Genomic DNA, 14480 nt, shown 5'->3' on the forward strand with positions numbered 1-14480 from the left:
GCTCCCTCGCGCAAACCCACGTGCAGAGAATGAGGTCAGGTGATGAAAGGGAGGCGGCTGATTGGTCCGACAAGCGCGTAGCTTCCACTTCAATGTCAGCTTAGAAGTGAAGGGAACAAGTGAGGTCCGGTGTCGTGCGACGTGCGTTTGGGCCGGGTGAAACGCGTTGGGTGCCGCGGATGTGTCACGATGAAAAAGCAGAGAGCTTTCAAAGGAAAGGAGATACGAAATAGTCCGCTCTGTTTTCAGACTTTCGTACCGAAAATCAGGCTTTTGGTCATTCCATGTCAAACGTCTCAGACATCGCGCTCAACCACCTCCCATTTCTAAAAAAAAAAAAAAAGAAAGAAAGCATTGCCTTTTGCCGCAATGTCTGTAACAATGCCCTAAAATATTTTTGACGAAAAATTTTTTTTTAATGACGTGAGCGCGGTTTTATCTTTTAAAAACAGCGTGAAACTAGGCATCACTCAATAACTGACGAAAAATTAGCTTTCTAATGAAACACTCAACAATATTTTTTCTTACATTTGTACGGCTTTCGACTTACAATGTGGTCGGGCTTTGAAGTTTTGTTTAATTGAAATATAAACAAATAAATAAAAACAAAAATGTGAAAATTTTAACATTTTATTTTTCATATAAAAAATTATCTAGTTGCTCCCGGGACTTAATAGAGCTTTTTACCGGCTTCCATGTAGGTATATAATCTATAAAAAAATTTTTAAAACCGCTCAATTAGATATTTTGCAGTAAACGAAAATCCTGAAGCAGCAAAAAAGTGCGTTTTGATGCATAAACAGCCGTTTATTTCACCCTGAGGTGGTCCAAGTAAAAGTACAAAATATGGTGGGTTTTGGAAGAACAATCGATAGTCTTTTAATTATGAAAGTTTAATCAAAGTAATTTTTGTTTAAAGCGAGAAAACAATTCTTGAAGTTGAACTCTCGCACCACTACCCGGCGTCGCTTCTTAACGCCTCTTCACCACACAGCACGCCTCTTCCACGCCGCACAGAATAGTACGTATACAATAAGTGCCTATATCTGAAGGGTTAATTTAATTATGTTGGAACATTGGTTAGCCAGGGTCAGTGGCCTGAGCAATGCATTTTTCACTGCCCTTACTTTTGATTTGTTCCATATTCCTGCAGGTGTACTCGCTACAACTTCGTTCTCTCTTTTTTTCTTTTTAATGCCAGCAAGCCGAAAAGGACGAGTACTGCTGCTCAATGGTTACAGAGTAGAAGTAAAACCTGCAGCACAATTTTTGTGTTGATAACAGGTGCAAGCAGCACAGCTTTTTCTTATTTTTTATTTGATTCGGTTTACCGTAAAAGGAACACAGCTTTGCCGCACATTAAAATTGGGGCCTGTCGCATCCCTATCGCATTTCTCCGACCGAACGATAACTTCTTGGTGGAAGCTCAGCGGCAAGAAGCGATACCCCGAAGGAAAGGGCCCGAAGGGAAAGAGTGTCGGTTGCTGTAAAAGAGAGGCCTGACTTCCAGTCGCATTTTCTTTCTCCGTCTGGAACGGCGCCATCCCCCGCCGCTGAGTACCGCCCAGCGCTACGCTTGCGTGCAGTCGATCACGAGCAGCCGCCGGTGCAGTGAAGAACGTCCGCAAATATGGAGAAGGGAAAAGTAGGCATCATAGGCAGGTGAGCGCACAGCTGTCTTTACTTGGTATTTCCTTTGGCTCTGGCTGGCACGAATGTTTCAACCGCTGTGTGCTTCCAGAAGTGAAAAGCGATGTCGGCTATGCTAGCTACGCCCTCCGTCACGTGCGTCGATCTGCTCGAAAATTCGATCGAAAAGCAAAAAAGAAAAAGGATGTTCGCAGAGGTTAAAGCACGCGCAGTCGCGCTGTAACCTGTTTAGTGCTTGGTTGAGCTCTTTCAAACAATGTTATTGCATCCTCGACCTAATTTTTTTTCGTGTTTCATCTGTTCAATTGAAGCAACTGAAGTGTGCTCTCCGATAAAAAAGAGACAATTGGGCTTTTCGAAGCAAAAACTGCAATCGCTTCAGCCGAGATAGGCACCACGCCATTGGAGTTATTTTTAGCGAGTTTGCGCAGCGCTGGTTTGCGTAATGATATCAGGGTGGCCGCCGGGGTCGCGACCTCTACCAGGAGGAGTTCATCGGTTGATTCGCCGTATTTTTCGTTCTACGATGCTTTGCTCCGCTCACGATGTTTGTTTACTATGCATATTGTGCTTGGAACGCGTCTGCGACTAGTGTGTTTACTGTATTTACCGTGGCCAAATATGTGGTCCCTCGGTTTCTAGCTGATGACGTCATAGACGTGTCATGCTGTCGCTGACCGCGATCCTGGCGGCGTCACAGCAGCGGTGGTGTATGTGGCAGACGCCTGTTCTGCTGCAGGTCGCTCTGCAGCATTGCTCTCCAGCTTGATAGTCCACGGAAGTTATAGCAACCCAGGAGTTGGGACGCCGCGACGACAGCGACACTCACGTTCGCTCGTGCTTTTCGCCAGCATTTTTGCACCCAACCGCCAGGATCGCGACATCCGACAGCTTTTGTGACGTCATTTGTTGCCACTTCGGGGCCACTTTCGATGCACAGGCAGAAGAGAACGCTAAACGACGCAAGCGTAGCATAAACAGTTACTCTACAGTCGTAAGGGCGCAGTCACGTGACAACAGGGATCACGTGACCACCTACGTAGCTCCCCCCCCCCCCCCCCCCCCCCCTTTTTCCTCCATCTTCTCATTTCGTTTTTATTTTGTTAGTGACCGTAGTGACTACGTACCTGGACGTCCATTTACAGAATTTATTTTGACGTTCGTGATGTCAGAATTATTGTTTCTCCTCATTTTGATATCTCGAACTTCGGAGCTTCGGCGTTCGGACTGGAAAGCGATCGAAAGTGGCGGTTAAACAAATATTTTGTTCGCAGGCGGCGTCGCGGTTCAACCCGCATTTTCAAAAAATATGCAGTGGACTGCATTTTTAATAACCTGTAGAAAAACGAAAAAAAAAAAAAAAAGTCTTTCAGCCTTTTTATTCTAATGAAGGAAGACCAGCGAAGCTGTACTATAGTGGTTATGGAGTAATGGCCGGCCGCAAGTCGGCAAGCCAGATTGGAAAGCCTCGAAAGGTTGCCGCTATCTGAGCGACGCCTGCAACCAGACAACCGGCGAGCCGGTTGTCTGGTTGCCGCTGTTGCTTATAGATGGCGGTAGCTGTCCAAAGTCCTTTGTCATCAGGTCATTTGAGGACGGACACGATCCTGGGGAAACAAGCCCGTAAAGAAGAAAAAAACTTTCTTACATTAGCTATCAGGCCGCACGTAACGTTTGCTTTGTTGTGCCCAACATTACAGAATGCGGCACCGTGCTTTTCATGATTTATTTCATGTGTTTTATATTGACAAAGGAGCAGAATGTCGTGTCGTAAAGTTTAGGGTTGATTGGAAAATGCCTGTGTCTCGTACAACTGCGCTCCAACTCTCGTTCGTTCGCACCGGTTAAAAAAACACCAAGAAGCCAATGTTGGCATTCACAACCTTTTATTTAACATTCCGATCGTTTCGTAGTTAACCCGCTCGTTATACACGAACCTTAAAGGGAATCTAAACTAAACATGGAACTCGGGGAAACACGGTTAAAAACAGGGCGGGATTCAAATGCAGGGCGAGACTGCAGCCGTATGAAGACGCGTTCATACGATATGGAGGCACAAAAAGCTTGCCAATTTTCTCAGCGTTGACAACGCAAAGATATCCTCACGATATCCGAGTAAGAATGTTTGGATATCCTGGGGTAGACCCCGACCAGTGATTCCACCCTCCCCCCTCCCCCATGTTTTTCTGAAAGTACCCTCTTAATTCGCAACAACTCCTCTATTACCAAATTTTACCACCGAAGTTGGCGCCTCAGTCCTGCACTCTCACACTAGATGCATGCATTTTAGTTAAGTAAAACATTAATAGCCAAACACCTTAAAAAAAAAAAAAAAAGGTTATTGGCATGGTGAGATTAGCGAATGTACAACTGCATGCAGTCGGTTATAATCGTATATGCTAGAGGCTTTCGAGTTAGTTCGAGAAAAAGCAGGATCATTCACTAAAAAAAAAGTCAGCTGAAATGGCCATTCGGCGAATACACAGCTATTTGCTAGAAAACGGACTCTGTAATGGCAATTTGGCGAGTTGAGCGCGTTCATAGGAAACCACACAGTAACGAAATAAATACATAAAAGGGACGACACAGACGACACGAAAGGAATGTCGTCTGTATCGTCCCTTTCATGCATTTCTTTCGTTACTGTGTAGTACTGGCAACTCCACACTCAAAACTGCTTTGTTTCCAGCGGCCTCATTGGCCGAAGTTGGGCGATGCTTTTTGCCAGCGTGGGCTACAAGGTTGCACTCTTTGACGTGGAGCCACGGAAAGTCGACGAGGCCCTGAAGGATATCGAGGATCAACTACAGACATTAGAAAAAAATGGGTCTCTGAGAGGCAATCTCACTGCAAAACAGCAGCATCAACTCGTCCAGAAAAGTGCTTCAATGGCGGACTGTATTAAGGGGGCCATCCACGTCCAGGTACGTGGATAAACCGTAAGAAATTACCCAATTTTCTAGAAAACTCTAACCTTTCCAGGAATGCGTCTTTGAGAACTTGGAGCTCAAACAAAAAGTGTTCCTCGAGATGGACAAGCTTGCAGACGACAAAGTGGTTCTGTGCAGCTCCACGAGCTGCTTTCCACCTTCAAGTTTTACCAAGGATCTTAAACATAGGAGTCAAGCCATTGTGGGTCACCCTGTAAGTGTGCCATCCATAAAGCCCTGCTGCGGCGTCTAAGGATAGTAAGAAAAAGATGCTCGGTTTTCCAGGTCAATCCACCATACTACGTCCCACTTGTGGAAGTCGTTCCAGCCCCCTGGACAGATCCCCTGGTTGCTATCCGAACCCGTGCTCTCATGAAGGAAATTGGCCAGAAGCCAGTTGTCCTTAAGAAAGAAGTGGATGGCTTTGTGCTCAACAGGATTCAATACGCTATACTCAATGAATGCTGGAGGCTCATTCAGGTAAGCAAAGGGTTTTAACATAATCATGCTGAATACAGTTGGTTGATATGTCAATTCAACCAGCACAGAACTCGTAATCAACATTTACTTTTAGGCATTAAGCACCTTTAAATACGATCAAGATATGCTTGTGCCACAGCAAAGCATTTCATTACAGCACATGTCATAAAAGAGGCACTTAAATTAAAAGATGACTTGCCTAACACTGTGTCCTAGGACGGAGTCGTGGATACCCAGGATATGGACACGGTCATGTCGGACGGACTTGGGATGCGCTATGCATTCTTGGGACCCTTGGAAACCGCTCATCTGAATGCGGAAGGCAAGTGGAAAAGCTCTTTATAAAGCCCCAAATAGCAACTTGTAAACAACCAGCACTTTTGGACTTCTGGCAAGCCCATTAAATTTCAGCGACCCACTGAAGATAATGTTGCAGCTCAGGTTTCTGCACTTGTTAGGTGTTCAGTGCTTCAACAGCCCTTCCTTATCGGTTGAATCGATCATTTCAGGAATGCTCGAGTACTGCCAGAAGTATGCCAAGGGAATCGTCAAGGTGTCCCAGTCCTTTGGCCCTGTCCCCAGCTACGATGGTCCCACCCTCGCCAAGGTGAACAAAGAGCTGGAGGAGAAGATCCCAGTCAAGGATCTTCCCAAGTGGCGCAAATGGAGGGACATGCGGCTGGCTGCCCTGGCCAAGCTGAAGAGAGATGCCTAGATGTATATGCAGCTTACAATTACTTTTCAGATATTGAGTCATCTGATGCTGCCAATTTATGTATTTTTTCAAATAAACATAACACAAATGATGCAGGTATGGATCTAGCTAATCGATAAAAAAAATAGAGTTCCACTTGCTAATCACGTGTATTTACTCCAAATAGATGTAAAAATCCCCCATGATCAAAAGTTACTCTTCTCCTTTGAAGGATTTAGAGCTATTGAAATGCAGGTCAGAATAATCTATGCAATGCAGTGTTGGGAGAAAAAATTTGCTTAGGATTTCATGGGACACCCTGTAGACTTTCTAGCCATAAAAGCAGACAACGCTCACACACCCGGCGGACATCCTAAGGATGGCCATACTGGGATTTTAGAGATGTCCCACGGACGTCTGATTAAGAATCCGAAAACCTTCCAAGTGAAACGCCGAAGGACGTCTTCAGGATGTCCCACGAGCGGAGAAAACGAACTACATAACGATTGCTGCAACCAAGGCGAGACAAAAAGGAATCGACATCTCACTCACTAAACAACAACGGCCAGATTATCCAAAGAACAAAAGAGGTCAAAATTCTTGGAGTCACTTTCCGGGAAGACGAGAAGTCGACAACCTGGTAAAAGAAAATCAGGCACTCCTGGAAGCACACCATCGGAACCATCCGAATGGTCACCAGCAGAACATGGGGAATACACGAACACATGCTGCTGCACACCCTCCCTTACATAGTCTCCAGGGCCATGTACGGATGGAACTGTGCCTGAGACTAACCAAGAAACAGAAGCAAGGACTGGAAGCATTAAACAACGACGCAAGAAGGCTCATCTCAGGACTACCCAAAGCCACGTACCAGACTGACGGAGCTCGAAGAGATCGCAGGAATCAATAAGCTAGCAGACGTGCGGAAGACCGCAAAGGACGGATAACCAGACTTCCCATGATGCCCACATGAGGGAATTGTTCTTGGAGGACATCCTTACGAATCCCCGGACCAGGAAACGGCTAACCCGACATGGGAAGGCGAACAGGTCACGAACGCCCAGACCGATCCCACAAAAGCAAAAAACTACACGGAAAAAAAAAAAAAAAAAATCTAGAGTGCTTTAACTATTTCGGATCATCGGTTAGCGAGAGTCAATGGCCTTTGCTGTGTATTTTTCATTACCTTTATTTTTCTCTTGCTTTGGATTTGTTTAACCTCTCTGAAAGTATACTCATTATGCCTTATATTCACTTTTTTTTTTTAGAGCGCAGCTCTTAGACGCTTGTTTCCGGCTTGAGCGGCGTCGCCATCGGCGTAACCGCGCGATGCATTATGGGACGTCTTTCATGATGACGTCACGTATGACGTCACGAGGGCCACCAGTGACGTCATAGATGATGTCACACGTGACGTCACGAGTGACGTCATAGATGACATCACTCGTGACGTAACCGCGCGTTGCATTATGGGTAAATTTCCCCGCTGAATTTAGCAGAAAAATTTATCCCCCCTAAATTTAAGGGGAATCCCCTAAATAAGAGGCGAGCCGGAGGGGAGGGTGCGGATGAGGAGGAGGGCTATACCGTCCTCTCCGTACCTTCCCCTCCTCCTCCTCAAGACTTGCGCTCTAATCGGTGTTACAGGGGATTGTAAACGTTTTTAAGTTTTTCTAAATACCAGTCGTACTGAATGGTTACAGAGTACAAGTGAACAGGTGCTTCCCGAGGAATTTAAATTAGGGGGGGGGGGGGATTAAAATTTTTAAGGAAGGGGGCTTTGTGAATAGAGGAGTGTTTGCGAGTTAAGGGGGTGCCTTCAGACAATGGTCTGTAGGGAAATCACTAAAAGTGAAACCTGCAGCACACAATTTTTGCGTTGATTGCACTGGTGAAAGCAGCACACCTTGTAGGAGCGTCTGTCTTATTTTTAAACTTTGAGATGATTTGATTGCTGAATTCATGTAGCTTTGCCGCACATCAAAAATAGGGTCTGCCGCCCTTATCGCATTTCTACGACCGAACGTTATCTTCTTGGTGAAAGCTCAGCGGCAAGAAACAATACCCCGAAGGAAAGGGCCCGAAGGGAAAGAGTCAGTCGGTTGCTGTAAAAGAGAAGTCTGACTTCCAGTAGCGTTTTCTTTCTTCGTCTGGAACAGCGCCATCCCTCGCAGTTAGAACTCCCGCAGCTGCCTACTGCCCACCGCTACGCTCGCGTACAGTCGGTTCAGCCGATCACGAGCAGCCGCCGGGGCAGTGAAAACGTTTCGGAGGTCCGCAAATATGGAGAAGGGAAAAGTCGGCATCATAGGCAGGTGAGCGCACAGCTGTCTTTTCTTGGTTTTTCGTTCCCGGCTCTGGCTGGCAAAAGTGTTTCAACCGCGGCTGTTACGTAGGTTAGCTACATTCAACGCTACGTTATACATCGCAATACGTCGATCGGTTCGAAAATCCAATCAAAAACGAAAGGAAAATTATGTTGGCAGAGGTGGAAGCACGCGCCGTGGCCTGCCGTGGCCCGTTTAGTGCCCGGTAAAGCTTAACTCGTTTTTTCCCCCCTCCTGTTTTAACTGTTTAATTAAAACGTGCTCCCCGAAAAAAAAAAAAAAAAAGAAAAAAAAAGAAACAATTAGGTTTTTTGAAGCAAAAACTGCAATCGCTTCAGTCGTGATCGGCACTACGCCCTTGAAGTTATTTTTAGCGAGTTTGCGTAAGGATATCGGGGTTGCCGCCGGGGTTGTGACCTCTACCGTCATCGACGTTTCGTCGAACGAGCTTTTCGCGAACGGTGTTTGTTTGCTATGCACGAACAGGGCATGGGCACTTTTTCGCCTGTTGCTTTAATGGGGTAGTACCGGATACCAAATTTTACCGCCGAAGTTAGCGCTTCAGACCTGTACTGAGGGGAAAGGCTGGGGAGGGAGGAAGCAGATGGAATGCTAGAGAGGGGAGGGGAGGACACATCCCCCTCTCTACAGCATTCCACCTGCTTCCTCTTCCCCAGCTTTCCTTTTCCTCGCCCTAGGTTCTTGACCTGTCAAAAAACCTCGAGGGGGAAAAAGAAATCTGGCATGGTGGGATTAGCGATTGGGCGCATCACACATGCACTCGTTTGTAGTCATATGCTAGGGCCTCTCAAATTAGTTTAAGTAAAAACAGGATCATTTGCTTAAATGGTCCTGTTTTTTCCTGACCAGCTTAAATGGTCATTCGACGAAACTGGTTTTTGGTAGAAAATGGTCGCCACACCATTCGGTACTGGCAACTCCACACCAAAAACTGCTTTGTTTCCAGCGGCCTCATTGGCCGAAGTTGGGCGATGCTTTTTGCCAGCTTGGGCTACAAGGTTGCACTCTATGACGTGGAGCCACGCAAAATCGATGAGGCCCTGAAGGACATCGAGGATCAGGTCGAAACACTAGAAAAAAGTGGGGCTCTGCGAGGCAACCTTACTGCCAAACAGCAGTATCAACTTGTTCAAAGGAGTGCTTCAATGGCAGACTGTATCGAGGGGGCCCTCCACGTGCAGGTACATGAATAAACAAAAAAAAAAATGCTTTTCTGTAAACACTCTAACCTTGTTGAATTAACCTGAGTCTATTCCTTCTACGTTTTGATGTTTCTCGTCTTCCCCAGTATCAGGTTAATACAACATGGTTCATATTCAGCAACTCGTCTGCACCCTTACTATATTTGCGCTCCAACCTTTCCAGGAATGCGTCTTTGAGAACTTGGAGCTCAAACAAAAAGTGTTCCTCGAGATGGACAAGCTTGCAGACGACAAAGTGGTTCTTTGCAGCTCCACGAGCTGCTTTCCACCTTCGAGCTTTACCAGGGATCTTAAACATAGAAGTCAAGCCATTGTGGGTCACCCTGTAAGTGTACCGTCAATGAAGCACCGCTGTGTCTAGTGGTAAGAAAAATATGCTTGATTTTCCAGGTCAATCCACCATACTACGTCCCACTTGTGGAAGTCGTCCCAGCCCCCTGGACAGACCCCCTGGTTGTTATTCGAACTCGTGCTCTCATGAAAGAAATTGGCCAGAAGCCAGTTGTCCTAAAGAAAGAAGTGGATGGCTTTGTGCTCAACAGGATTCAGTACACTATACTCAATGAATGCTGGAGGCTCATTCAGGTAACTGTGCCTCAACCAGGGGACGTTGGTCTTAAAATAAACACGCTGCATACAATTGGTTGCCAAGGCAATGACCAATTCAGCCAGTGCAGAACTTGTGTAATAGTTTTACCTCTGGCATTGGGGACCATTAAATATGATAAAGAAATTGCTTGTGCCACAGCAAAGCAGTTCATGACAGTGTCATAAAAAGACACTTCGAAATATGACTTGCATAGTAATGTGATTGGTCCGAGTCATTTTGGAGCACCTTCTTTAGCAGCTAAAAGTCTATATTGAAGTAGCAAAAGGAACTTTTGGAGCATAAGTTCACACTCCATTTTCATTCCTACCACTAAAAAAATAAGTTAAAGGGGCACTAAAGTACTCGTTTTATTGTATCTGCAAGCTGTAATCATCATAAAAAAAAAAGAAATTAGATTTGTGCGCGGCCGATTTGGTTATTAAAAGTGATAAAAGATCCCATCACTCACCATTGGCGCAGAACAACAGATGGCGCTACTGAACCTTGCTGAACATAGAGTTATTATATTGTACGCTAGAGGTTCAACTGGCGCTAGTGTGCTGTTGCAAATTGAAGCAGACAGCAAGCAGTCCGAAATTGACTTCCGGTAATGTATTTCTATGGAAAAAAGCGAGTGCATTTCCTCTCTGCGCTCGATTATAAGAGCAAATATCACGGACAATTGGTACCTACTAGGCACATTGGAACATTTCCCAGACACGCAGATGAAATAATTGGTCAGTTACGGCGTTTTTATTTTAAAATTGTGGCATGAAAAACGGTGCTAAAACTGTTTGGTACATGTATTTATGTGCACTGCCGGACACTGTTAGCGCGAACACGGCGTCGGCGCTTTCCAGCATGGGGGATATACGTGCCAAACGAACGAAGGACATGTGGAAATTCAAACCAAGAGAGACGACAAGAACTACGCAGTAACTGGACAAGTAACTCCTTGTGCTTGCAGACGATTAAAATAAATTGAAAGTCACGTAATATAGTCCAATTTGTAATAAACAAGTACTGCTTTATTGTTTCTGCCCATGAATAAGTGCGAAGATGCTTGTTCTGTGTTCAAATCATCACCCGCGCGCTCCAAATCTTTGCAAATAGGGGGAAGCCAGAGAACAGGTGCGCGATAAAAACTGCCCGACATAGGAAATATAAAGAAAACACACCTTTCGTAGCCCACGTACTTTATTCTTTACGTTTCGAACGTTTTTTCAGCCACTCGTAAAGATGCACGACGGGGTCATTTTCTTATAGTGAGAGGACAGGCATATTAGCAATATATAAGCACCAACGGAATGCTGGCGGACTTTTAACACACTCTACATTCCTTTCGATCGTTATTTTCCCTAGAATCGTCGGTCGTTTCTACATACCTGCCATGGAACAGAGGTTTGGGCCTGGAATATAGCGAAGTTTAACATCGTTCAGTGGTAAAAGAAAAATGCTGTAACTAAAGCAATTACACTTTCACAATAGTAATAAAGGTGCATACTATCCGGTACAACCGAAATAACAAGCGTTATTCATGTTATTTTGCGGCGACGAGACAAAATTCACGCGCGTTTTCCCATAGGAATACAAAGGAAGACTGTAAAAGTAGACTGCATGCTGTCTGCTTCAATTTGCAACCGGAAGTCCCATAGACACTAGCGCCAGCTGAGCCTCTAGCGTTTATTAGAATAACTCTATGTTGCTGAATATGGTTGAGCGACGGACGGCGCTTGTCAGCGCGAGCGATGGCTTCTGTGTCACCCAGCCGTGTTTGGAGATTGTGTTTGTCCGTTGTCCCCCCTGTCCAGCTCGTGGCACCTTTGCATTAATTGCATTGACATCATAACATCAAAATTCATTGTCTCCTTTGCCTTTTCACGTCTGTGAAACCTTTTGTTAGCATCCATTGCACGGCACGTTTGGCTCTCCCAAACACATATAAAAAGGTGTTGCGTGTAGAAGTACCAGGCACGACAACAATGTGCTTATTGATCAGGGACAGTATGAACCGCTGTGAAGTTATTTTACGTATAGAGCCAAAGGTAAACCAAATGGTATATTCCACGGAAATCATGTTACAACAAAATATTGAGCACCCAAATTAATGTTTCATTAAGTCCTAAAGGTTAATAAAAGTGCTATTAAAAAAAGCTTTTGTCATTTGAATATAAATGACAATTTTTATCTAGGTCTTACTGGATAACCAAAATCGATATGTGAACAATAAGCCTTAGAAGCAATCCAGTTGAACTCATTAATTCCCACGTTTCCATTCACTCCTCTAGCTAATTCAGTTTTAATTTACTCCATTCAATTTGCCGCCATGCAGATAGAACCTAAGTAAAGGTACTAACTAAACAAGAGGTTAGAGCAATCAATATAAATATAAATAAGCTTATAGAGAAATAAATATAAATTTGCTAGAAATACACAAGTATCCTTGCAATCTCAAGTTTGATAAAAATAATCAGAATATCAGTCCATAATATACTAACCAGTTTTTCTGAAAAACATTTTTTTTTCTGCAAGGTAGAGTTGAGGCATCAGCACTTAGGACTCCTCGTTTGCAAAGCCTCGCTCTGCAAGATACAAAAAAATCGCGATGCCTACTCTGCGGTTCTCGCTTCACTGCAGTGCACCAGTGCGCGGTGAGAAGCACACTCAACGAAGCTACCTAACCCACCGGAACAGACCACAAACATGAAATATTGTGCAACTTCCAAGCACTGGCAATGTTTGATAGAGAGACCAAATTGAGTAGGGCGATAATTGAAAATTCTGTAAATTTGCACAAGCCTAACAAACAAACCGGCCGCATAACGAGGCCTCAGCTCCTATTTTCAGCATTCATAAAGTGAAATCATGTTTTGGCACCAATTACTCCAATTTCGACGAAATGTAGCTGCATGTAGCAGGTTAAGCATTTTTGCGCAAGTGGCGCAGCAATCGCTTCACCGCTTGCATCATCTAACACTGTCCTTCTAGGACGGAGTCATGGACACCCAGGATATGGACAGAGTCATGTCAGATGGACTTGGAATGCGCTATGCATTCTTGGGACCTTTGGAAACTGCTCATCTGAATGCTGAAGGCAAGTGGAAAAGCTCGTAATAAAGTCCAAAAATTGGCAACTTGTATAAACCAACAGCCTTGGACCTTTCGGCAAGCCCATTGAAAGTTGGTCTTTGAGCGGCCCACTCAAGACGAGTTGCAGCTGAGGTTTCCACACTTTTTGGGTGGTCAGCGCTTCAACAGCCCGTCCTATCTTTTCAGGAATGCTTGAGCAGTGCCAGAAATATGCCAAGGGATATGTCAGGGTGACCCAGTCGTTTGGCCCTGTCCCCAGCTACGATGGTGCCACCCTAGACAAGGTGAACAAGGAGCTGTTGGAGAAGATCCCAGTCGAGGACCTTCCCAAGTGGCGCAAATGGAGGGACATGCATCTAGCTGCCCTGGCCAAGCTGAAGAAGGAAGCCTGGATTTAGATGCTGCTTGCAGTTATGCCATGTTCACACTACAGACACAAAGCACCGATATTTTGCAACAAACGCAAACCTAAGCGCAATGAGTTCGCTCAGACCACGATTGCTTGTAGTGAACGAAAACGTTCCGTTTACGTGTCATGAAACATCGGTACATCGTGTCCGTAGTGTAAACACAGCATTACAAACAAAATAACATAGCATTAAAAATGCAAGGCATATAGCTTGCCAATTGCTAGAAAAACATTTATTCCCACTTGCTAATTATCTGCATTAACTCCAAGCAAGTTTAAAAATCCTGCACAGTCACAAAGAGTTCTAGCCTTTTCCTTTGAAGTATTCAGCTATTGAAATGATGCCAGAGTAATCAGGGCAATGCAGTGTTGTAAGGAAAAAACTGGCTCAAGGTTTTTTGGGACACCCTGTAGACTTCCTAGCCATAAATGCATCTACAAAAGCTCGAGCAGCTGCATTGCTTATATGCCACGTGCAACTTGTGGTGCTACCTCTACACAGCAGCAACAAACTTAACGACCAGCCCAGCTACGTGGCTATGTGCAGCATCCCAATTTTCTAAGACTTTTGTTGTAATCTTTTACAGAAACAAAGCTATGCATTGAAATTTGCCAAGGGAAAATTGTAATGCATGTTTCGCAAACATATATTTGGGCTCTTTAAGTGGGGGTTAATTCGCGGGGTATCCAAGAATCTATGCCCCAATACGATTTGTTTTGTTCAGGTGTCCCCGTCATAACACATGTGACAATCACATTATCTGTACAGGAAATAAAAAGCAGATTTATACATGGAGGAATAAAGAAAGGGATTGAGATGGACACTCAGATCTTTGAGATTCAGTAAACACTATATGCACAGTTTTTATCAGCTACATGCCTTCCAATGGGTGCAATGCTGCCAGATCAACTTTTCAGTGCCATGCATTTCTATTCCAATAGGAAGTTTCCTCCCCGTCACTGAATAGACCTTATTCATATTTGTGGCGCCATCTATCAGACATATTGGAAAAGTGATTCTACCTAACCCAAAGGTGGTGGCGTGCAGTCCTTGTTTTGAGCAAAATAAGAGGCCACTTGGAATG

General features: G+C 44.8%; 1 protein-coding gene across 1 annotated transcript; it reads left to right on the forward strand.

Moving 5' to 3' along the window:
- The first annotated feature begins 1381 nt into the window (after nucleotides 1-1381).
- Nucleotides 1382-13625, forward strand: LOC8034481. The gene is made up of 12 exons (XM_040209625.3): nucleotides 1382-1662; nucleotides 4340-4574; nucleotides 4633-4794; nucleotides 4866-5060; nucleotides 5277-5382; nucleotides 5570-5769; nucleotides 7936-8072; nucleotides 9052-9286; nucleotides 9471-9632; nucleotides 9698-9892; nucleotides 12885-12990; nucleotides 13173-13625. The coding sequence occupies exons 1-12, from the start codon at nucleotides 1631-1633 to the stop codon at nucleotides 13382-13384; spliced, it is 1977 nt and encodes a 658-aa protein (XP_040065559.2). The 5' UTR covers nucleotides 1382-1630; the 3' UTR covers nucleotides 13385-13625.
- Nucleotides 13626-14480: the final 855 nt, after the last annotated feature.

Source organism: Ixodes scapularis, unplaced genomic scaffold (genome assembly GCF_016920785.2).
Source record: "Ixodes scapularis isolate PalLabHiFi unplaced genomic scaffold, ASM1692078v2 PGA_scaffold2__306_contigs__length_199485367, whole genome shotgun sequence".
In the NCBI taxonomy this organism is placed as follows: Eukaryota; Metazoa; Arthropoda; class Arachnida; order Ixodida; family Ixodidae; genus Ixodes; species Ixodes scapularis.

Coding starts and splice junctions, on each gene's coding strand:
- LOC8034481 (XM_040209625.3), top strand. CDS start 1,631: ATGGAGAAGGGAAAAGTAGGCATCATAGGCAG. Junction 4,795..4,865: donor AAGCCATTGTGGGTCACCCT/GTAAGTGTGCCA, acceptor TCGGTTTTCCAG/GTCAATCCACCATACTACGT. Junction 12,991..13,172: donor TGCTCATCTGAATGCTGAAG/GCAAGTGGAAAA, acceptor CTATCTTTTCAG/GAATGCTTGAGCAGTGCCAG.